This window comes from Ranitomeya variabilis, chromosome 2, assembly GCF_051348905.1.
Source record: "Ranitomeya variabilis isolate aRanVar5 chromosome 2, aRanVar5.hap1, whole genome shotgun sequence".
NCBI classification, from domain to species: Eukaryota; Metazoa; Chordata; class Amphibia; order Anura; family Dendrobatidae; genus Ranitomeya; species Ranitomeya variabilis.
The window spans coordinates 622,880,598-622,904,068 of record NC_135233.1 but is presented as its reverse complement, the minus strand read 5'-3'; the positions used below and the strand labels follow the sequence as shown (position 1 = coordinate 622,904,068).

The window sequence follows — 23,471 nt, the reverse complement described above, 5'->3', positions numbered from 1 at the left end:
TTAAATGTTCATTTTTATTTAAACATTCCAAAAATTCCAGTGAAACACCTGAAGGGTTAATAAACTTCTTGAATGTGGTTTTGAGCACCTTGAGGGGTGCAGTTTTTAGAATGGTGTCACATTTGGTTATTTTCTATCATATAGACCCCTCAAAACTACTTCAAATGAGATGTGGTCCCTAAAAAAAAATGGTGTTGTAAAAATGAGAAATTGCTGGTCAACTTTTAACCCTTATAACTCCCTAACAAAAAAAAATTTTGGTTCCAAAATTGTGCTGATGTAAAGTAGACATGTGGGAAATGTTACTTATTAAGTATTTTGTGTGACATATCACTGTGATTTAATTGCATAAAAATTCAAAGTTGGAAAATTGCGAAATTTTCGCCAAATTTCCGTTTTTTTCACAAATAAACGCAGGTAATATCAAATAAATTTTACCACTATCATGAAGTACAATATGTCATGAGAAAACAATGTCAGAATCACCAGGATCCGTTGAATCGTTCCAGAGTTATAACCTCATAAAGGGACAGTGGTCAGAATTGTAAAAATTGGCCTGGTCATTAACGTGCAAACCACCCTTGGGGGTGAAGGGGTTAAAACAGTGATCAAAAATGACAATAAGTAGGCCAGTAAGTGACAGCCCAGCTGGAAGTCAGGGTCTCAGCCCCAACATCATGCTGCTCTCAGATGGGGAAGAACAATCATGGTGACAGATTGTATTTCAGAAGGAGTTAACCTAGTAGTGGAAAAATGAAATGAATGACTTATTGAATATATACGAGTATGTTGTGATAGGTTGAAGAACTCCCACCAATGGGGGGAACTGGGCCCCCATTCTTTCTCCATCATCATTCCATACGGAAGACCAAACAGGCGTGGAGAGGTCTACAATGTGGATGATGGGTATTGTGGTAACCGCTGGGCCCATCACAGCTCCCATCATCTACAATGCTGAGACCCACTCGGAATACTCTGACCCCGTCCTTCTGATATATGGGAAGTGTCGTCAGTAATGTCACATCCCTGTACCTGCGGTGAGTGGAAGCCACATGTGAGCAGCCGCACCCGTCTGTATCCAGGTGGTCAGGGGTCACAGAACGACATCCTTGGACCCAGGTAGTGACCCCTGGTACCACACTGATGTGAGGGGTGGACACTTAGCCTCCAATCTTATGGTAACTGTCACAGATCCCTACTCCGTGGTGTCACTAATTCGTCACGTGCCCACTCTCACATGTCACTTGGGGTGGTGCCTGCAAGGGTTAATCTCTGTCCCCACTCTCAGTCCAGCATTCAACCTCTGTCCTATGCTGTAATGGGAGCATAAATCACACACCAACCCAGGCCACACACCCGCTCATACACGCTGCCACCACTCATCGAATACACGAGCGATGAGTCCCGGAAATAATAATACTAATAAAAATATATGTCTATCACTCATAAGGCTCACACACCTTAGGCTATGGTTTCTTTTAGAAAATTCAAGGTTCAACTTGTTAAAGTTTTATACTTTAATAACAAAAGGTTCAATGCTTACAATAAGAAAAAGGTATAAAAATATGATAATAAAAAGACATACAACTTATGCAAAACAGTATCAAAATAAACAGGAGAAACTTACAGAAATTATCTAACTCGTAGTTGCTTTCTGCTCCCTGGGGTAGGATGAATGTAGATTGGATCACTCCAGCTTCTCAGGCTGCCCCCAACATGTGAACACAATTCTCTGTCTGCAGCCTAAATTTATAACTTTGGTCTGGAGGTCAGGTTTCTAGACCGGCCCCTCAGGTCAATATCATAACTGCTGCCTGTTTGATTGGGCCACGGCCGCGCCCCCAATGAATACATTATTTTCTCTTGCGATACTTGTGAAAAGGTTCTCAGGAATAGATGCCCTCCGGCCGCAATTAGCATCTCCCCTCCAAGTCCTAGAAGGTGCCAAAGGTTCCCTTTCTTCTGGGCCCTAGCTAGACCTCCTGGTGAGATAGGGAGATACAATGTCTACTAATCCCAAGGAAGTACCTGTTAACACCTAGGTGCGACTTGCCTTCAGGACAGATGTTACATTAGCACTAGGCACACATATAACCCTAGACATGTGCCACTACACACATAGATATATATACACATATTTCACCACACCTCCCTCCTTATGAACGTGCATGGGGGTTGACTTACAGGTCAGCTCCCGAGCACGTATCTGGTTCTGCCCCATCTTGGCGAGAGAGACCATCAGCATTGCCATGATCAACGCCCTTCTTGTGCTGAATTGTGAAATCATATTGCTGTAATATCAGACTCCATCTAAGTAATTTCCCGTTGTCCCCAACTACTCTGTTGAGCCAACTCAATGGGTTATGATCTGTGATCACGGTGAAGTTGCGCCCATAGAGGTATGGTTGCAGCATCTGCAGAGCCCACACAATTGCCAAACATTCTTTTTCAATGGTGGCATAAGCCACTTCTCTGGGCAGGAGTTTCCTGCTTAGGTACAGAATTGGGTGTTCCTCTCTTTGTTGGTTCACCTGGCTGAGAACTGCACCTAGCCCATAGGTGCTGGCATCTGTCTGCACTACAAACCGGCGGGTGAAATCTGGGGCCTGCAGGACGGGTGAACTAACCAATGCCGACTTTAGGGCAGAAAATGATTCCTCACACTGAGGACTCCAGGAGACAATTTTAGTAAGTCTCTTCCTGGTCAGATCAGTTAATGGTTTGGCCAGAGCACGGTAGTTTGGTACAAACCTCCTATAGTAACAAGCCATACCCAGGAAGGACAGTACCTGCTTCTTGGTTCGTGGGGTGGCCCAGGCTGTAATGGCTTCTACCTTCCCTGGCTCAGGTTTTAGCAGTCCTCCCCCGACCCGGTGTCCCAGGTATTGTACTTCCCGCATGGCTACCTGACACTTCCCTGGCTTAACAGTAAGACCTGCAGTTTTAAGCTTTTTGCAACACCTGCGAAAGATGTACGAGGTGTTCCTCCCAAGAATCACTAAAGATGGCTATATCATCAAGATAAGCAACGGCAAAACCATCACATCCTTCCAATAAGTGATTGACCAACCTCTGGAAGGTCGCAGGGGCATTCTTCATACAAAAGGGCATCACCAGAAACTCAAAACAGCCCTAATGGCGTTATAAAGGCAGACCTCTCCTGAGCTTCTCTGGTCAGGGGTATCTGCCAGTATCCCCTACTCAGGTCCATGATGGTAAGGTACGATGCTTTAGCTAGCTGCTCTAACAGCTCATCTATCCTCGGCATGGGGTAGACCTCACATGTAGTCAGTACATTTCATTTCCTGTAGTCTACAGAGAACCGGGTAGTACGGTCCTTTTTTGGGACAAGAACCACAGGCGAGGCCTAGGCACTCTAGGATTTTTGTATCACCTTGAGTTTCAGCATCTCCTCTACCTGTTCCCTCATGTGTGCCTTCCCCTCTGCTGACACACGGTATGCAGACTGCCGTACTGGGGAATTAGTACCAGTGTCCACATGGTGAACTGCTAAGTGTGTCCTCCCAGGCTCCCCTGTGAAGACTTCGGTGAAGTCGCTGAGCGCCCTCATCAGCCCAGACCTCTGACCGTGGGACAGCTCAGGGTTAAACTCTGCAGACTCCGGGGACTCCATGTACTGAGTCCCGGCCCCCAAATCCAGTAACAGATCAGCCTCCCCCTCTTCAGGCAGGCTACAAACAGGGAAGACACAGGCCTCCCTGGCATGATGTGCCTTCAACATATTTACACGAAACACTTTCTGACGCTTTGCATGCTCATCTAGTGTCACCACATAACATCATTCAGCCGCTTATGTACAGTGTATGGTCCCTCCCATGCGGCCTGCAATTTATTCTGTAACATAGAGACCAACACCCAAACCTTCTGCCCTTTCTCGTAGGCCCTCAGTCTGGCATTACGGTCGTACCAGACCTTCTGGTTGATTTGGGCCTGGGTCACGTTCTCATGGGCCAGGTTGCTCAGTATTTGCATTCCTCTCTGAGCCTCAGTACATATTCGACCACTGAGACTCCAGTAGTTCTGGGGTCATCCGCCCCACAGTCCTTAATCAAATCAAGTGGCCCCCTGACCCTCCTCCCATAAACCAGTTCAAAGGGGGAGAATCCAGTAGACGCCTGGGGTACCTCTCTGTAAGCAAACAACAGATGGGGGAGGTACCGCTCCCAGTCTCTCCCTTCAGTCTCCACCAGCATTTTGAGCATTTGCTTTAATGTTCCATTAAAACGCTCGCAGAGTCCGTTGTTTTGGGGATGATAGGCGCTGGCCACAAAATGCTGTACTTGTATTCTTTCACAGAGGCTTTCCATCAGATCAGACATGAACTGGATTCCCTGATCGGTCAACATTTCCCTGGGGAAACCCACACGAGAGAAGACAGTCAGTAAAGCATCCGCCACTTTGTCTGCTCGGATGGAGGACAGTGCCACAGCTTCTGGGAATCGTGTAGCATAGTCCACCACTGTGAGGATGTACTTATTGCCAGAGCTGCTAGGGATTGCAAGTGTCCCTATGATATCCACAGCCACTCCCTGGAAAGGTTCATCGATCACAGGCAGTGGTAGCAATGGAGATTTCTGTATATTCCCGGCCTTCCCAACTCTCTGACAAACTACACATGATCGGCAGTAATTGGCAATATCTGTCCCCATCTTGGGCCAATTATAGTTATGTGTCAGGCGAGCTTTAGTCTTTTGTATTCCAAGGTGTCCGGCCAAAGGAATTTCATTGGCAATCCTCAATAATTGTTCCCTAAATGGATAAGGGACGATCAGCCGCCTTTCATAGTCCCAAGATTCTGTAGTATCCGTGGGGATAGTCTCTGTATACAGTCTGCCCTGGTCCCAATATACTCTCTCTTTGTCAGAAGAAGCAGGGGGTCAGTCTGCAAGACATCTGAGCTCCTCCAGACTGACATCTGTCTGCAAGGCCTCCTGGAAGCTCTGTCAGCCGGCAGGCCCTGGCCTAGTGTGACTGCCAGGCCCTGGTCTGAAGCTGAGTTTTCAGTGTCTGTTATCCGGGACCTTGGTGGGTCTGCCATGTATGGAGGCTCCGGGACCACAGTATGGGCCTCCTGTCCTGGCAGTTCTGTCTGAGACTCATCCTCTAATCTCTGGGCCCGAGTCTGAGCCGCAGCCTGACTCCGGGTCACAGCTGCCACATAATTACAGTCCTGTGCATTGGGACATTTTCCCTCCTCGCATGGGATCTCAGGTGGGTCTCTTTCTTCCACCTTCTCTGCATCATTTACTTGCAAGGGAGGAACATAGTGGGACACCATCCTCCCCAGGTCCGTGCCTAGCAACACATTGGTGGGAATAGCCTCTGATACTCCCACTTCCCTCAGTCCTTTCCCTGCTCCCCAATCCAGGTACACACGGGCCATGGGCACGGCAGGGCTGACCCCTCCAATCCCGGTTATAGACATAATCTTTCCTGGTATGATATCGGCAGGGGTTATCATGGCTGGACGCACCAGGGTCACCTCTGCCCCAGTGTCTCTGAGACCAATGGTGACTTTATTGCCAACAGTGACATATTGACAGTACTCATTCGCCCTCGCATCAGAGCCGGCTACAAAGAGGACAGACGGTGGGCGCACAGACGGCTTTGTGGTGGTAGTTGGGCGTTTCTCCCTATCAGGGCAGACAGTGCTAACATGTCCCACTTTGTTGCAGGAGAAGCACCGGCGTGCTTCGCCTAGAGAATGTCTATTCCCGGGGCCCCATAGAAGGTGGGCTTGGACAGCACTGGTGATTGGCCGGCAGAGGGAGAAGGGTCCCCGTTTGGCTTACCTCCCCTCGAGCTGAATCCCGATGGCTTCCGCACCTCAGCATCCTGTTAGCCACATAGCAGTCCGCAATCCTTGCAGCCTGATCCGCAGTTTGTGGCTCCCGATCACACACAAATTGTCGTACATCCGTGGGGCACATGTGAAGAAACTGATCCTTGACCATAAGATCCGTTAAGTCCTCAAAACTGTTAACAGAAAGTCCCCTAAATCCATTGGTGGAACGTGGTCCTCAAGGTGCTCACAACATCCGCATAGCTGTCCGTTGAACCACGTTGTAGGTTCCGGAACTTTCTACGATACACTTCTGGTGTCAGGTTGTATTTCCTGATCAGGACCTCTTTTATGGCCTCATAGTTCGCATCTAGCTCTGGTGGGAGGCCAGCAAAAACTTCCAGGGCTTGGCCTCTCAACCCTGGGGTTAGATACTGCGCCCACTGCTCATGGGGTAGATGGTATTGCCTGCAGGTTTTTTCAAACCCCCGAAGGAAAGTATCTAAGTCTGTATCCTTCTCCATCACAGGGAAGTTTTCAAGACGTGGTCTCCTTATATTTATGTCCTGGGAGGGGGTTATCTGAGGACTGATACCCCGCTCTATTTGAGCCATCTGAAGCTGGAAAGCTCTCTCCTCCCGGCGTTCTGCAGCAGCAGCCTGTCGGTACTGTAGAATCAGCTGCATGCGCAGATTGGGATCACTTGTTCCCAGCCGTTGTAAGTCCATTTGCAAAGTACAGTCCATAGGCTCCTCAGCACTGGCATTGCTGACACTTCCATCAGGCATCTCCGATGCAAGAGCTGGCAATTGCTGGGTCTCTGAGGTGGGCTCTCTCCTTGCCCAGATGTTCCAGCACTTTGTTCTATGTCCTGCTCGACCAAGGCGCGTATCAGCAGCTCCTTGGATCTGTCGGCTGTCTCTATTCCTCTCTGCTCACAGAGGTCGGTCAGAGCCTCTTTGCTCTGCTTCTTGTACTGGGCTGCCATATTGATGAACAGCCTTTGCCAAATAAAAGATAGAAAAGAAAAATGGGGAGGGGAAACTGTTTGCAAGTATGTCTAAGTAAGCACTGAGTTGAACCTTGAAGAACTGGTGCACTACTCGCAAGGATACCAATTCTTTAGTACAGGGAATAATTGCTTAAACCATGCACTAATGCTCTAATAGAAATAATTCTATCCCACCACTCTGCCACCAATTGTCACAGATCCCTACTCCGTGGTGTCACTAATTCGTCACGTGCCCGCTCTCACACGTGACTTGGGGTGGTGCCTGCGAGGGTTAATCTATCTCCCCACTCTCAGTCCAGCATTCAACCTCTGTCCTATGCTGTAATGGGAGCATAAATCACACACCAACCCAGGCCACACACCCGCTCATACACGCTGCCACCACTCATCGAATACACGGGCGATGAGTCCCGGAAATAATAATACTAATAAAAATATATGTCTATCACTCATAAGGCTCATACACCTTAGGCTATGGATTCTTTTAGAACATTCAAGGTTCAACTTGTTAAAGTTTTATACTTTAATAACAAAAGGTTCAATGCTTACAATAAGAAAAAGGTATAAAAATATGATAATAAAAAGACATACAACTTATGCAAAACAGTATCAAAATAAACAGGAGAAACGTACAGAAATTATCTAACTGGTCGTTGCTTTCTGCTCCCTGGGGTAGGACGAATGTAGATTGGATCACACCAGCTTCTCAGGCTGCCCCCAACATGTGAACACAATTCTCTGTCTGCAGCCTAAATTTATAACTTTGGTCTGGAGGTCAGGTTTCAAGACCGGCCCCTCAGGTCAATATCATAACTGCTGCCTGTTTGATTGGGCCACGGCCGTGCCCCCAATGAATACATTATTTTCTCTTGCGATACTTGTGAAAAGGTTCTCAGGAATAGATGCCCTCCGGCCGCAATTAGCATCACCCCTCCAAGTCCTAGAAGGTGCCAAAGGTTCCCTTTCTTCTGGGCCCTAGCTAGACCTCCTGGTGAGATAGGGAGACACAATGTCTACTAATCCCAAGGAAGTACCTGTTAACACCTAGGTGCGACTTGCCTTCAGGACAGATGTTACATTAGCACTAGGCACACATGTAACCCTAGACATATGCCACTACACACATATAGATATATATACACATATTTCACCACAGTAACTAATTCATCCGTTACAGGAGGCCATGAAGTTATGGGGTCATTCTACAGACCTCCAGCTGAGGGACGGCTCCCTGGATCCATCGCTAGACTTCTCCTAATGACATCACAAAGAGCAGGAGGACACGAGGTAGGGAGGTCGGCATCAACCCTTGTGCAGAGCTTCTGGTGAACGTCTTCATGATTCTCTGCAGAAAATTCTGGCAAAGTGGATGAAATGTAGGTAATTCCCAGTATTATGCAGCTGATCCCACCCTTCAGGCTGCCATTAAGACTAATAGTGGAGTGCATGGAGCAACCTGCACCTCCCTGGGGTTGAGTCTTAAGGTACCGTCACACTAAGCGACGCTGCAGCGATAGCGACAGCAATGCCGATCGCTGCAGCGTCGCTGTGTGGTCGCTGGAGAGCTGTCACACAGACCGCTCTCCAGCGACCAGCGATGCCGAGGTCCCCGGGTAACCAGGGTAAACATCGGGTTGCTAAGCGCAGGGCCGCGCTTAGTAACCCGATGTTTACCCTGGTTACCAGCGTAAAAGTTAAAAAAACAAACAGTACATGCTCACCTGCGCGTCCCCCAGCCTCTGCATCCTGACGCTGACTGAGCTCCGGCCCTAACAGCACAGCGGTGACGTCACCGCTGTTGCTTTCACTTTCAGTTTAGGGCCGGCGCTTTAGTGTCAGGAAGCAGAGGCTGGGGGACGCGCAGGTGAGTATGTACTGTTTGTTTTTTTAACTTTTACGCTGGTAACCAGGGTAAACATCGGGTTACTAAGCGCGGCCCTGCGCTTAGTAACCCGATGTTTACCCTGGTTACCAGTGTAAAATATCGCTGGTATCCTTGCTTTTGCTGTCAAACACGGCGATACACGGCGACCTAGCGACCAAATAATGTGCAGACCTTCTAGCAGCGACCAGCAATTTCACAGCGGGATCCAGATCGCTGCTGCGTGTCAAATACAGCGATATCGCCATCCAGGTCGCTGCAACGTCACGGATTGCTGGCGATATCGCCTAGTGTGACGGTACCTTTACTCCCCTGTGAGTGTAGAGGAGGCAGAAAGCCTAATGTTATCAGGGGACCCTGCAGTGGATAATGTGCAGCATATTTACACTGGACCTTGTGTCTTCCATCTATTAATTGGCTTACTTTGGTTATGCCCAATTATCTCCCCTTTATGATAACACTATGCCCCATTGTTAAGTGTGTCTCATACATGTAATGTGCACAGCATGTCAGACAGTTGTGGCCACAAATTAAGTCAGAATTCTGTGTATGAAATTCAGTCTGTAATCATGATTGTGTCTTCTGGACAAAAGCTGTAGCTCAATATCGCTGCACAAAGTCTGCGTGTAGTCTGAATCCGGGAGACGCGTCACAAAGTCAGTGTGTAGTCTGAACAATGGAGACGCGTCACAAAGTCAGTGTGTAGTCTGAACCCAGGAGACGCGTCACAAAGTCTGTGTGTAGTCTGAACCCGGGAGACGCGTCACAAAGTCTGTGTGTAGTCTGAACTATGGAGACGCGTTACAAAGTCTGCGTGTAGTCTGAACCCGGGAGACGCGTCACAAAGTCTCTGTGTAGTCTGAACCCGGGAGACGTGTCACAAAGTCTTTGTGTAGTCTGAACCCGGGAGACGCGTCACAAAGTCTGTGTGTAGTCTGAACTATGGAGACGCCTCAAAGTCTGCGTGTAGTCTGAACCCGGGAGACACGTCACAAAGTCTGCGTGTAGTCTGAACCCGGGAGACGCGTCACAAAGTCTGTGTGTAGTCTGAACTATGGAGACGCGTCACAAAGACTGCGTGTAGTCTGAACCCGGGGGACGCGTCACAAAGTCTCTGTGTAGTCTGAACCCGGGAGACGCGTCACAAAGTCTTTGTGTAGTCTGAACCCGGGAGACGCGTCACAAAGTCTGTGTGTAGTCTGGAACCCAGGGGACGCGTCACAAAGTCTGTGGTAGTCTGAACAATGGAGATGTGTCACAAAGTCTGTAGTCTGATCCCAGGAGACGCGTCACAAAGTCCGTGTGTAGTCTGAACCCAGGAGACACGTCACAAAGTCTGTGTGTAGTCTGAACCCGGGACACGCGTCACAAAGTCTGTGTAGTCTGAACCTGCGAGACGCATCACAAAGTCTGTGTGTAGTCTGATCCCAGGAGACGCGTCACAAAGTCTGTGTGTAGTCTGAACAATGGAGACGCGTCACAAAGTGTAGTCTGATCCCAGGAGACGCGTCATAAAGTCTGTGTGTAGTCTGAACCCAGGAGATGCGTCACAAAGTCTGTAGTCTGATCCCAGGAGACTCGTCACAAAGTCTGTGTGTAGTCTGAACAATGGAGACGCATCACAAAGTCTGTGTGTAGTCTGATCCCGGAAGACGATGAGCGATAACAGGTGACAGATAACATGGCGCCTGCGGGAAATCCACAGGCTCCGATTAGTGTGTGTCAGCAATCTTCTTATCACAGAATATTGTCACAAATATGGTAAATGAATACGTGGTGTAGGGGGAGCGCTGATGGTCGTCAGATGTGGCTACTTCTATGGCTTTCACCTTTGGGGTCCCTGAGAATACGTCTGCATGTCGTAGGCAGGGGAGCAGTGGTCCGCTATATGAGTGATGTCTCGTGGCACTAATACCCTCTCCGATGATGAAATATCTGCTTCCATGTGCCGCAGAGCTCAGCACTCACCTTGTAAAAGGAATCCACCAACCGCAATCTCGAAGATCACTACTCCTAAACTGCAAGAGAAGGTGGTCAGACATTGAAGAAGCTCGCCGCCCGTCGTAGCTCGCCCCCAGGCCTAGCTCGCCTCCAGTCCTAGCTCGCCCCCAGTCCTAGCTCGCCCCTGGTCCTTGCTCGCCCCTGGTCCTAGCTCGCCCCCGGTCCTTGCTCGCCCCCGGTCCTAGCTCGCCCCCGGTCCTTGCTCGCCCCTGGTCCTAGCTCGCCCCCGGTCCTTGCTCGCCCCTGGTCCTAGCTCGCCCCCGGTCCTTGCTCGCCCCTGGTCCTAGCTCGCCCCCGGTCCTTGCTCGCCCCTGGTCCTAGCTCGCCCCTGGTCCTAGCTCGCCCCCGGTCCTAGCTCGCCCCCGGTCCTAGCTCGCCCCCGGTCCTAGCTCGCCCACGGTCCTAGCTCACCCCCAGTTCTAGCACACCGTGGTCAGTCTCCGCACTGTCCATCACCCCGTGCTGGGCTGTTACCTGTAGATCTCGCTCCGCTTGTTGTAGGTGTTGATGTCCCGCCAGGTCTCGGGGGCCACATACACCAGTTCGCTGCTTTTTGCTGAACTTTCCACTGGATTCCTTCTCATAGATGACTCCGTCTTGGAGAACTCAAACCCTGATAACTGCAGATAGAAAATGGTGTGGCCAGAATGATACTATGCAATGTCCAGACTTCAGATTGCGCTGATCAGACGGCGTGGAAAGCTGTGATCGCAGCTGTACTTTACCTTTACACAGTACGCCCTGTCCACCCAGAGCCTGGAGCTGCTCAGACTGCCGTGTAGAATGGCTTTCACCTCTGTCTGATGTAATCTATAAATACAAGGCCACAGTTACTATCGAGAGTGATCACCATGTGCGGGCGGCATGCAGGTCGTCTCCAGGGTCGGACCCCCGGCCCTGACAGGTGGGATACAGCACCGGTATAAGGCTGTGGCTGCATCTAGAGACATCTGGACACGACACTCCCATGACAGGCCGGGCTCTCGTCTCAGCAGCTCTCTCAGGGTCCCTTTCTCACAGTATTCCATCACAAGGGAGTATTGGGGGTCTCTGCCTGGACCAGGGGAGATGACACAGTGAGCTCCAGAAGCAGAAACGGTAAGGAGGAGAGAAAAGAGAGGAAAAGCTGCATTCAGAGTGCGCCTACACCAGCTCCACGTCCTATCATCCACTGTGATAGTATCATATACTGTATCATACGGTGTGATTATCACCATGCGTCACTATTGCTATATCATACAGTGTGATTATCACTATTGCTATATCATACGGTGTGATTATCTCCATACGTCACTATTTCTCTATCATACAGTGTGATTATGACTATTGCTATATCATACGGTGTGATTATCACCATACGTCACTATTAGTCTATGTGCACACGTTGCAGATTTTTTGCGTTTTTTGCGCGTTTTTTCACTATAAAAACGCTTAAAATCCTCATACATATGCATCCCATCATTTATAATGGTTTCCGCAATTTTTGTGCACATGTTGCATTTTTTTCCGCAAAAAAAAACGCATGCGGAAAAATACACAGCATGTTCATTAATTTTGCGGATTTTATGCGGATTACCCACTATATTATTGCAGTGGGAACCTTGTGTTATTATTACTATATCATACATGTGTTATTATTACTATATCATACTGTGGTGTTATTACTATATCATACATGTGTTATTATTACTATATCATACTGTGTGATTATTACTATAGCATACATGTGTTATTATTACTATATCATACATGTGTTATTATTACTATATCATACATGTGTTATTATTACTATATCATACTGTGTGATTATTACTATAGCATACATGTGTTATTACTATAGCATACATGTGTTATTATTACTATATCATACTGTATGATTATTACTACGATATATCATACTGTGGTGTTATTACTATATCATACATGTGTTATTATTACTATATCATACATGTGTGATTATTACTATAGCATACATGTGTTATTACTATAGCATACATGTGTTATTATTACTATATCATACTGTATGATTATTACTACGATATATCATACTGTGGTGTTATTACTATATCATACATGTGTTATTATTACTATATCATACATGTGTGATTATTACTATATAATACGGTGTGATTATCACTATTACTATATAATACGGTGTGATTATCACTATTACTATATCATACGGTGTGATTATCACTATTACTATATCATACGGTGTGAATATCACTATTACTATATCATACGGTGTGATTATCACTATTACTATATCATACGGTGTGATTATCACTATTACTATATCATACGGTGTGAATATCGCTATTACTATATCATACGGTGTGATTATCACTATTACTATATCATACGGTGTGAATATCACTATTACTATATCATACGGTGTGAATATCACTATTACTATATCATACGGTGTGATTATCTCATACATGTGAATATTACGGTATCATTACATTGTTCTTCCCGTCCTCGTGTGACTACACTTGCTGTCTCCGTTCTGTTCTACCAGCACTATTGTTACTGTTGTTACATATGATTATAGTCTTCTCTGATCGGTATTTCACGTGTTGGTTATAACCTGCTGATAATTTTCCAGTTTTGCTCCTCTGTGTTGTGCTGGACCCTCGCAGTCTGCGGTTTAGTGTAATTTTCCGGCCCTGAGGAGATGGGGCAGGCAGAGATCAGCGCGTATTGGGGTCGCCTCTCACCTGAGTTATCAATGCAGATGCCATAAAGACGTAAGATGTTTGGGCTTTCGTATTTCTTCATGGTCTTACACTCAGACTGGAAGGTTTCTCTCACATAGCTGAGAACAGAAGACGCACATGTCTGTGAACGATCACTGAGGATCTTCGGCTTCTCTGCCCGGGGAACTTACTCATCGTTCCTGTTCAGTTCTCCCTTTAAGACTTTGATCATCACTGGGCTCTTGTGATATTCTCCTAGGTACAGACTGTGGCTGTCAGTGGTCTTCTTGCCGGGGATTTCTTGCAGATCCCTGCACCTCAGATCAGTAGCTCGAATCTCCTTTATATCCCACTGTCGCACAAGCTCAGCTTGCACTGTGAAAGATGACAAAGTTACTCTTTGACTTGACTGAGGCCCCTTAGGTTACTTGCTGCCGTATGTGATCCCTTGGTGCATGGCACTGGTCTCCAGCCTAAGACGTCGTAGCAGCTGGGGGGCCGCAAGCTGGGGGGACACAGGTTGGAGAGCCACAGGCTGGAGGAACGCAGGTTGGAGAGCCGCAGGCTGGAGGAACGCAGGTTGGAGAGCCACAGGCTGGAGGGACGCAGGCTGGAGGGACGCAGGCTGGGGGGACGCAGGCTGGGGGGACGCAGGTTGGAAATGCGCAGGTTGGAGGGACGCAGGTTGGAGAGCCACAGGCTGGGGGGATGCAGGATGGAGGGACGCAGGTTGGAGGGATGCAGGTTGGAGAGCCACAGGCTGGAGGGACGCAGGTTGGAGAGCCACAGGCTGGAGGGACGCAGGTTGGAGAGCCACAGGTTGGAGGGACGCAGGCTAGGGGGACGCAGGCTGGAGGGATGCAGGTTGGAGAGCCGCAGGCTGGAGGGATGCAGGTTGGAGAGCCACAGGCTGGAGGGATGCAGGTTGGAGAGCCAAAGGCTGGAGGGATGCAGGTTGGAGAGCCACAGCCTGGAGGGACGCAGGTTGGAGAGCCACAGGTTGGAGGGACGCAGGCTGGGGGGAACGCAGGTTGAAGAGCCACAGGTTGGAGGGACGTAGGTTGGAGAGCCACAGGCTGGGGGGATGCAGGATGGAGGGACGCAGGCTGGAGGGCGCAGGCTGGGGGGACGCAGGCTGGAGGGACGCTGGTTGGAGAGCCACAGGCTGGGGGGATGCAGGATGGAGGGACGCAGGTTGGAGAGCCACAGGCTGGAGGGACGCAGGCTGGAGGGACGCAGGCTGGGGGGATGCAGGATGGAGGGATGCAGGTTGGAGAGCCACAGGCTGGAGGGACGCAGGTTGGAGAGCCACAGGCTGGAGGGACACAGGTTGGAGGGACGCAGGCTGGAGGGACGCAGACCGGAGGGATGCAGATTCGAGAGCCACAGGTTGGAGGGATGCAGGTTGGAGAGCCACAGGTTGGAGGGACGCAGGTTGGAGAGCCACAGGCTGGGGGGATGCAGGATGGAGGGACGCAGGTTGGAGAGCCACAGGTTGGAGGGATGCAGGTTGGAGAGCCACAGGCTGGAGGGACGTAGGTTGGAGAGCCACAGGTTGGAGGGACGCAGTCTGGGGGGACGCAGGCTGGAGGGACGCAGGTTGGAGAGCCACAGGTTGGAGAGATGCAGGTTGGAGAGCCACAGGTTGGAGGGATGCAGGTTGGAGAGCCACAGGTTGGAGGGACGCAGGCTGGAGGGATGCAGGCTGGAGGGACGCAGGTTGGAGAGCCACAGGCTGGAGGGACGCAGGCTGGGGGGACGCAGGCTGGAGGGACGCAGACTGGAGAGCCACAGGCTGGGGGGATGCAGGATGGAGGAACACAGGCTGGGGGGATGCAGGATGGAGGAACACAGGCTGGGGGGATGCAGGATGGAGGGATACAGGATGGAGGGACACAGGCTGCAGAGCCACAGTCTGGAGGCCAAACCACGAGGACATGAATGATCCCTACATACTGTAACTGCGGCTATACTTACACATCTGCAGGACCTGCTGGATCCTCGCATCCACCCTGTCACTTACATATGTCATCTCACCTGCATAAAACAAATGGTCATCACTCAGACATGAAGACATGGCCGCCCGTGTGTCCTGTGCTCGCTGAGATCCATGTACCATGCAGATGCGCTGTCTTCACAAACTGTACACACCGAGGCTGTCGGCAGTCCTCTGTGAGTATCCTTGGGACCCCAGAGATACATGTTACCTGCACTCTACATCAGAGGTGTCAAACTGCATTCCTCGAAGGCCGCCAACAGGTCATGTTTTCAGGATTTCCTTAGCATTCCACAAGGTGCTGGAATCATTCTGTGCAGGTGATTAAATTATCACCTGTGCAATATAAGGAAATCCTGAAAACATGACCTGTTGGCGGCCCTCGAGGAATGCAGTTTGACACCTCTGCTCTACATTGTATCCAACTATCAGGACAGCAGAGGACAGTCCAGCCTGGAAAGCAATAAAGCAAACCCTCAGCTGTGAACAGTACTAGATCTGGAGAACGTACTCTGTATTAGAGACATCAGACTTTTCACGTCCTCTTCAATGTCCTTCAGATTCTGCTTCCTTAGACTTTCATCATTAAAGTATGTAAGAAATTGTTGTCTGAGTTCAGCATTGATGAGAAGCTGGAGGACCTGGGCCGAGTTACTCAGCTGCTCACTGATGTGCGTGAACTTGTCCTGTATGCCCCTCGCCCGCAGGAACTTATACCACCAGCGGCTTGGCGAGTACTTCGCCACCCAACATTTGGCATTTTGCAGGTTCAGCAACAGGTCGGACAGAGTCCTCTCCAATTCTTTGGATTTTTCAGGATCATTTTTTAGTTTCTCAACTGGAACCAAGAGCAGCTCAATTCTGCTCTTCAGGCGACTGCAGCGCTTCTTGTTGGTCTCTGCCTGTTCACACTGATCATAAATTGCTTTTGCAACTGTAAAAATGCTTTTCACCACCTCCATAATTCTTCAGGCTGCTGCAGACAGAGGATGTGGAAATCGGCTGTGAAAAAAGCAGAGAATATTATTACCGCTGACATACAGTAGAGGTGGGACGGGGTCATTGGGTCAGCGGGGACGCTCTAGCTTCAGTGTCTGTGGTGGGAGAAATATTTTTGGGGATCCTGCGCTGGTGAACAGATGGAGACTGGTGAAATGTGTATATATGTGTGTGTGTGTGTGTGTGTGTGTGCAGTGGACTATGTATAGATTTATTGTGTCACTGGCAATAATGTAACATCTGCCTTGAAAAGCTGCAAGTCGCACCCAGGTGTTAATATGTATTTTCCTGAGACAAGTAGACTTCTGCCTGCAATCTCACAAAGTTAGACGTTTCTGTAAGTTTTCTCCTGTTTATTTTATACTGTTTTGCATACCTGTATGTCTTTTTATTATCATATTTTTTATACCTTTTTATTACTGTAAATATACATTGTATCATATATGCACAATAAGATCCAAACACGAGATTCACATTATATACCGTATACAAGTCCTTCTAAAACTATTGAAAATGTTATCAATCCCTGCATAAAATAAAGGAAATAAAACACAAATGTCTTGGTGTAGAGCCCATGGTTCTCTGGTAGTGAGGCTGTGGCTGTTTCTGGCTGATCTGTCTGGTGCCTTCTGTGTGATGTCAGGGGGGGGATTCCTATATGTAGAATCATGGGGACGGAGCGGTTCATGTTCTGTTCATTTCTTTTTATTAATGTACCAGAATCAAGTGTTTCCAGGAGATTTCACGTTCCTCTTTGGTTACATGACTTTTATAAAGATTTCAGAGGAACATAAAATTGTATTTTTATTCTGGTCCTGTATCTTGTCATTTTTGGTTCATCACACTCCGGTTCACTTCTAAAATACACTGTTGGGCTCAGGATAAAAGACAACTGGACCGGGGGTCAAATTCATAGCAGTCATACTGCTGCTGTGGTGGTGGTGGTGCTGAACTGTGGAGCATTATGTGGGTGAGAGTGATAAGTTTATATTGAATTCTGAAGTGGATGGGTAACCAGTGTAATGACTGGCACAGGGCAGAGGCATTGGTGTAACGGTTGGTGAGGAATATGATCCTGGCTGCAGCATTCAGGACACATTAGGGCGGGGAGAGTTTGGTAAGAGGGAGACCGATTAGTAGAGTGTTACAGTAGTCCAGACAAGAATTTATTCAACAGCTTTACAGACATAATCATCGCTGTCCACATGGGGACTCACAATCTAGATTCCTTATCAGTATTTCTTTGGATCCAGTCTGGAAGAACTGCTGAGAGTACCAGACAAGATACAGCAGAGCATTACTGATGAGAGAGAGGCCGAGATTGTAACAGGAGTCCCACCAACACTATCCAGAAGAACTACTGAGAGTACCAGACAAGATACAGCAGAGCATTACTGCCGAGACTGTAACTGGAGTCACACAGAGACTGTCCGGAGGAACTGCTGAGAGTACGAGACAGGATACAGCAGAGCATTACTCCCGAGACTATAACCGAGTCACACAGACTGTCCGGAGGAACTGCTGAGAATACCAGACAGGATACAGCAGAGCATTACTGCAGAGAGAGAGGCCGAGACTGTAACTGGAGTCACACAGACTGTCCGGAGGAACTGCTGAGAATACCAGACAGGATACAGCAGAGCATTACTGCAGAGAGGCCGAGACTGTAACTGGAGTCAAACAGACTGTCCGGAGGAACTGCTGAGAGTACCAGACAGGATACAGCAGAGCATTACTGCAGAGAGAGAGGCTGAGACTGTAACTGGAGTCACACAGACTGTCCGGAGGAACTGCTGAGAGTACCAGACAGGATACAGCAGAGCATTACTGCAGAGAGAGAGGCCAAGACTGTAACTGGAGTCACACAGACTGTCCGGAGGAACTGCTGAGAGTACCAGACAGGATACAGCAGAGCATTACTGCAGAGAGGCCGAGACTGTAACTGGAGTCACAGACTGTCCGGAGGAACTACTGAGAGTACCAGACAGGATACAGCAGAGCATTACTGCTGAGAGTATAACCGAGTCACACAGACTCTCTGGAGGAACTGCTGAGGGTACCAGACAGGATACAGCAGAGCATTACTGCAGAGAGAGAGGCCGAGTGTTATGATCCCTAGTGGCTGAGGATCACAAATAGATCAGCAAGTGATTAAACTAAGGACGAGCTCTAGGGAGATGGTAACTGGACTGATCGCAAATCTGAACCTATCCAAAACAACTAGAGGTAGCCGGTGAACATGCCTAAAAAATTCCTAGACGTCTCGAGCCAGCCTGAGGAACTAGCTACCCCTAAAGAGAAAGAAAGACCTCGCTTGCCTCCAGAGAAATAATCCCCAAAGATATAGAAGCCCCCAACAAATATTAACGGTGAAGTAAGAAGAAGGCACATACAGTGGGGCAAAAAAGTATTTAGTCATTCAGCAATAGTGCAAGTTCCACCACTTAAAAAGATGAGAGGCGTCTGTAATTTACATCATAGGTAGACCTCAACTATGGGAGACAAACTGAGAACTAAAAATCCAGAAAATCACATTGTCTGTTTTTTTATCATTTTATTTGCATATTATGGTGGAAAATAAGTATTTGGTCAGAAACAAACAATCAAGATTTCTGGCTCTCACAGACCTGTAACTTCTTCTTTAAGAGTCTCCTCTTTCCTCCATTCATTACCTGTAGTAATGGCACCTGTTTAAACTTGTTATCAGTATAAAAAGACACCTGTGCACACCCTCAAACAGTCTGACTCCAAACTCCACTATGGTGAAGACCAAAGAGCTGTCAAAGGACACCAGAAGCAAAATTGTAGCCCTGCACCAGGCTGGGAAGACTGAATCTGCAATAGCCAACCAGCTTGGAGTGAAGAAATCAACAGTGGGAGCAATAATTAGAAAATGGAAGACATTCAAGACCACTGATAATCTCCCTCGATCTGGGGCTCCACGCAAAATCCCTCCCCGTGGGGTCAGAATGATCACAAGAACGGTGAGCAAAAATCCCAGAACCACACGGGGGGACCTAGTGAATGAACTGCAGAGAGCTGGGACCAATGTAACAAGGCCTACCATAAGTAACACACTACGCCACCATGGACTCAGATCCTGCAGTGCCAGACATGTCCCACTGCTTAAGCCAGTACATGTCCGGGCCCGTCTGAAGTTTGCTAGAGAGCATTTGGATGATCCAGAGGAGTTTTGGGAGAATGTCCTATGGTCTGATGAAACCAAACTGGAACTGTTTGGTAGAAACACAACTTGTCGTGTTTGGAGGAAAAAGAATACTGAGTTGCATCCATCAAACACCATACCTACTGTAAAGCATGGTGGTGGAAACATCATGCTTTGGGGCTGTTTCTCTGCAAAGGGGCCAGGACGACTCATCCGGGTACATGAAAGAATGAATGGGGCCATGTATCGTGAGATTTTGAATGCAAACCTCCTTCCATCAGCAAGGGCATTGAAGATGAAACGTGGCTGGGTCTTTCAACATGACAATGATCCAAAGCACATCGCCAGGGCAACGAAGGAGTGGCTTCGTGAGAAGCATTTCAAGGTCCTGGAGTGGCCTAGCCAGTCTCCAGATCTCAACCCTATAGAAAACCTTTGGAGGGAGTTGAAAGTCCGTGTTGCCAAGCGAAAAGCCAAAAACATCACTGCTCTAGAGGAGATCTGCATGGAGGAATGGGCCAACATACCAACAACAGTGTGTGGCAACCTTGTGAAGACTTACAGAAAACGTTTGACCTCTGTCATTGCCAACAAAGGATATATTACAAAGTATTGAGATGAAATTTTGTTTCTGACCAAATACTTATTTTCCACCATAATATTCAAATAAAATGATAAAAAAAACAGACAATGTGATTTTCTGGATTTTTTTTTCTCAGTTTGTCTCCCATAGTTGAGGTCTACCTATGATGTAAATTACAGACGCCTCTCATCTTTTTAAGTGGTGGAACTTGCACTATTGCTGAATGACTAAATACTTTTTTGCCCCACTGTACATAGGGATGAAATCAGATTCAGCAAAAGAGGCCCACTAGTACTAGAAAGCAGAAAATAGAGCAGGGGTCTATGCGATCAATAAAAAACCCTTACAAAATATCCATCCTGAGATTTCAAGAACCCACACACCAACTAACGGTGTGTGGGGAGAAACTCAGCCCACTAGAGCAACCAGCAAGCGAGGGAATTACATTTTAGCAAGCTGGAACAGAAAACATGATAAACACTGCTGATCAAAAAATGAGCAAACAAAACTTAGCTTATCCTGGATGGACTGGGAGCAAGGAGTCAGAAGGAATCTGAGTAGCACTGATTACATCGACAGCCGGCAACAAGTGGAAGTAAAACAGAGCTATATAGGAACCTCCCAGAGGATAACGAACCAGCTGATAGCCAGAGACCAGCAGGATAACAGGCAAAGCCACCAGGGGGAGCCCAAAGCAAAAGTCACACCATACCACCAGTGACCACAAGAGGGAGCCTGAACACAGAGTTCACAACAGTACCCCTCCCCCCTTGACGAGGGGTCACCGAACCCTCATGAAAACCACCAGGGCGATCAGGATGAGCCACATGGAAGGCACGAACCAAATCGGCTGCATGAACATCAGAGGCGACAACCCAAGAATTATCCTCCTGACCATAGCCCTTCCATTTAACCAAATACTGGAGCCTCCGTCTAGAAATACAAGAATCCAAGATCTTCTCCACCACGTATTCCAATTCTCCCTCAACCAGCACCGGGGCAGGAGGCTCAACCGGAGGAACCACAGGCACCACATACCTCCGCAACAACGAGCGATGGAACACATTATGAATAGCAAATGATGCTGGGAGGTCCAGACGAAATGACACAGGGCCAAGGACTTCCAGAATCTTATAAGGACCGATAAACCGAGGCTTGAACTTAGGAGAGGAGACCTTCATAGGAACGAAGCGAAAAGACAACCACACCAAGTCCCCAACGCAAAGTCGGGGACCCACACAGCGACGGCGGTTGGCAAAGAGCTGAGCCTTCTCTTGAGACAGCTTCAAATTGTCCACCACATGATTCCAAATCTGATACAACCTATCAACCACAACATCCACTCCAGGACTGTCAGAAGGCTCCACCTGACCCGAGGAAAAACGAGGATGAAACCCCGAATTACAAAAGAAAGGAGAAACCAAAGTAGCAGAACTAGCCCGATTATTAAGGGCAAACTCGGCCAACGGCAAAAAAGTAACCCAGTCGTCCTGATCAGCAGAAACAAAACATCTTAAATAAATCTCCAAGGTCTGATTAGTTCGCTCGGTTTGGCCATTCGTCTGAGGATGGAAGGCCGACGAAAAAGACAAATCAATGCCCAATTTAGCACAAAAGGTCCGCCAAAATCTAGACACAAACTGGGATCCTCTGTCAGAAACAATGTTCTCAGGAATCCCGTGCAAACGAACCACATTTTGAAAAAACAGTGGAACCAACTCGGAGGAGGAAGGCAACTTAGGCAAGGGCACCAAATGGACCATCTTAGAAAAACGATCACACACCACCCAGATGACAGACATTCTCTGAGAGACAGGGAGATCTGAAATAAAATCCATGGAAATGTGCGTCCAAGGCCTCTTCGGGACAGGCAAAGGTAACAGCAAACCACTGGCTCGAGAACAGCAAGGCTTAGCCCGAGCACAAATTCCACAAGGCTGCACAAAGGAACGCACATCCCGCGACAAGGAAGGCCACCAAAAAGACCTGGCCACCAAGTCTCTGGTACCAAATATTCCAGGATGGCCCGCCAACACCGAAGAATGAACCTCGGAGATGACTCTGTTGGTCCATCTATCCGGGACAAACAGTCTCTCCGGTGGACAGCGATCAGGTCTATCCGCCTGAAACTCTTGCAGCACACGTCGCAAATCTGGGGAGATGGCAGACAAAATCACCCCTTCTCTAAGAATACCAGCCGGCTCTGAATCTCCAGGAGAGACAGGCACAAAACTCCTAGAAAGAGCATCAGCCTTCACATTCTTCGAACCAGGCAGGTACGAAACCACGAAATCAAAACGAGAGAAAAACAACGACCAACGAGCCTGTCTGGGATTCAGCCGCTTGGCCGACTCGAGATAAATCAAATTCTTGTGATCAGTCAAGACCACCACACGATGCTTAGCTCCCTCGAGCCAATGTCGCCACTCCTCAAATGCCCACTTCATAGCCAACAACTCCCGATTACCGACATCATAATTCCGCTCGGCAGGCGAAAACTTTCTTGAAAAGAAAGCACATGGCTTCATCACAGAGTCATCGGAGCTTCTCTGCGACAAAACAGCCCCCGCTCCAATCTCGGAAGCATCAACCTCCACCTGGAAGGGAAGTGAGACATCTGGCTGACATAAGACCGGAGCCGAAGAAAACCGGCGCTTCAGCTCCCGAAAGGCCTCCACAGCCGCAGAGGACCAATTAGTCACATCAGAACCTTTGTTGGTCAAATCCGTCAAAGGCTTAACAACACCAGAAAAATTAGCTATGAAGCGACGGTAAAAATTAGCAAAACCCAAGAACTTCTGAAGACTCTTAACCGATGTAGGCTGCGTCCAGTCATGAATAGCCTGAACCTTGACTGGGTCCATCTCAATAGTAGAAGGAGAAAAAATGAAACCCAAAAAAGAAATCTTCTGGACTCCAAAAAGACATTTTGAGCCCTTCACAAATAAAGCATTGTCACGCAGGACCTGAAAGACCATCCTGACCTGCTTAACATGAGACTCCCAATCATCCGAAAAAAACAGAATATCATCCAGATACACAATCATAAACTTATCCAGATATTCACGGAAGATGTCGTGCATAAAGGACTGAAAGACTGAAGGAGCATTAGAAAGTCCAAAAGGCATCACCAGGTACTCAAAATGGCCTTCAGGCGTATTAAATGCAGTTTTCCATTCATCACCCTGTTTTATACGCACAAGGTTATACGCACCACGAAGATCTATCTTGGTGAACCAACTAGACCCCCTAATGCGAGCAAACAAGTCAGTTAACAATGGCAAACGATACTGAAATTTGACCGTGATTTTATTCAAAAGGCGATAATCA

The 23,471-nt window shown here is 48.2% G+C and overlaps 1 protein-coding gene and 1 long non-coding RNA gene across 3 annotated transcripts in view; one reads left to right on the top strand and one right to left on the bottom strand.

The window, feature by feature from the left end:
- The window catches only part of LOC143807417 (uncharacterized), a 62,074-nt gene that overhangs the window by 5,709 nt on the left and 32,894 nt on the right, over positions 1–23,471 (top strand). The window contains exon 2 of the long non-coding RNA XR_013221718.1: positions 7,993–8,102. This is a non-coding gene — a long non-coding RNA (uncharacterized LOC143807417). The remainder of the gene's footprint in view (positions 1–7,992; positions 8,103–23,471) is intronic.
- Positions 1–23,471, bottom strand: part of LOC143807415 (mixed lineage kinase domain-like protein) — a 34,222-nt gene that overhangs the window by 5,593 nt on the left and 5,158 nt on the right. Inside the window, exons 2-10 of one of the 2 annotated variants that reach the window (XM_077288926.1) lie at positions 15,905–16,395; positions 15,375–15,434; positions 13,589–13,772; positions 13,419–13,516; positions 11,617–11,752; positions 11,424–11,508; positions 11,173–11,318; positions 10,666–10,715; positions 8,026–8,172 (exon numbers count right to left, since the gene is read on the bottom strand). In XM_077288926.1, coding sequence (XP_077145041.1) covers positions 8,026–8,172; positions 10,666–10,715; positions 11,173–11,318; positions 11,424–11,508; positions 11,617–11,752; positions 13,419–13,516; positions 13,589–13,772; positions 15,375–15,434; positions 15,905–16,355 — 1,357 coding nt within the window. In that variant the 5' untranslated portion in view covers positions 16,356–16,395. The remainder of the gene's footprint in view (positions 1–8,025; positions 8,173–10,665; positions 10,716–11,172; positions 11,319–11,423; positions 11,509–11,616; positions 11,753–13,418; positions 13,517–13,588; positions 13,773–15,374; positions 15,435–15,904; positions 16,396–23,471) is intronic. The other variant, XM_077288927.1, reaches the window with a different exon arrangement.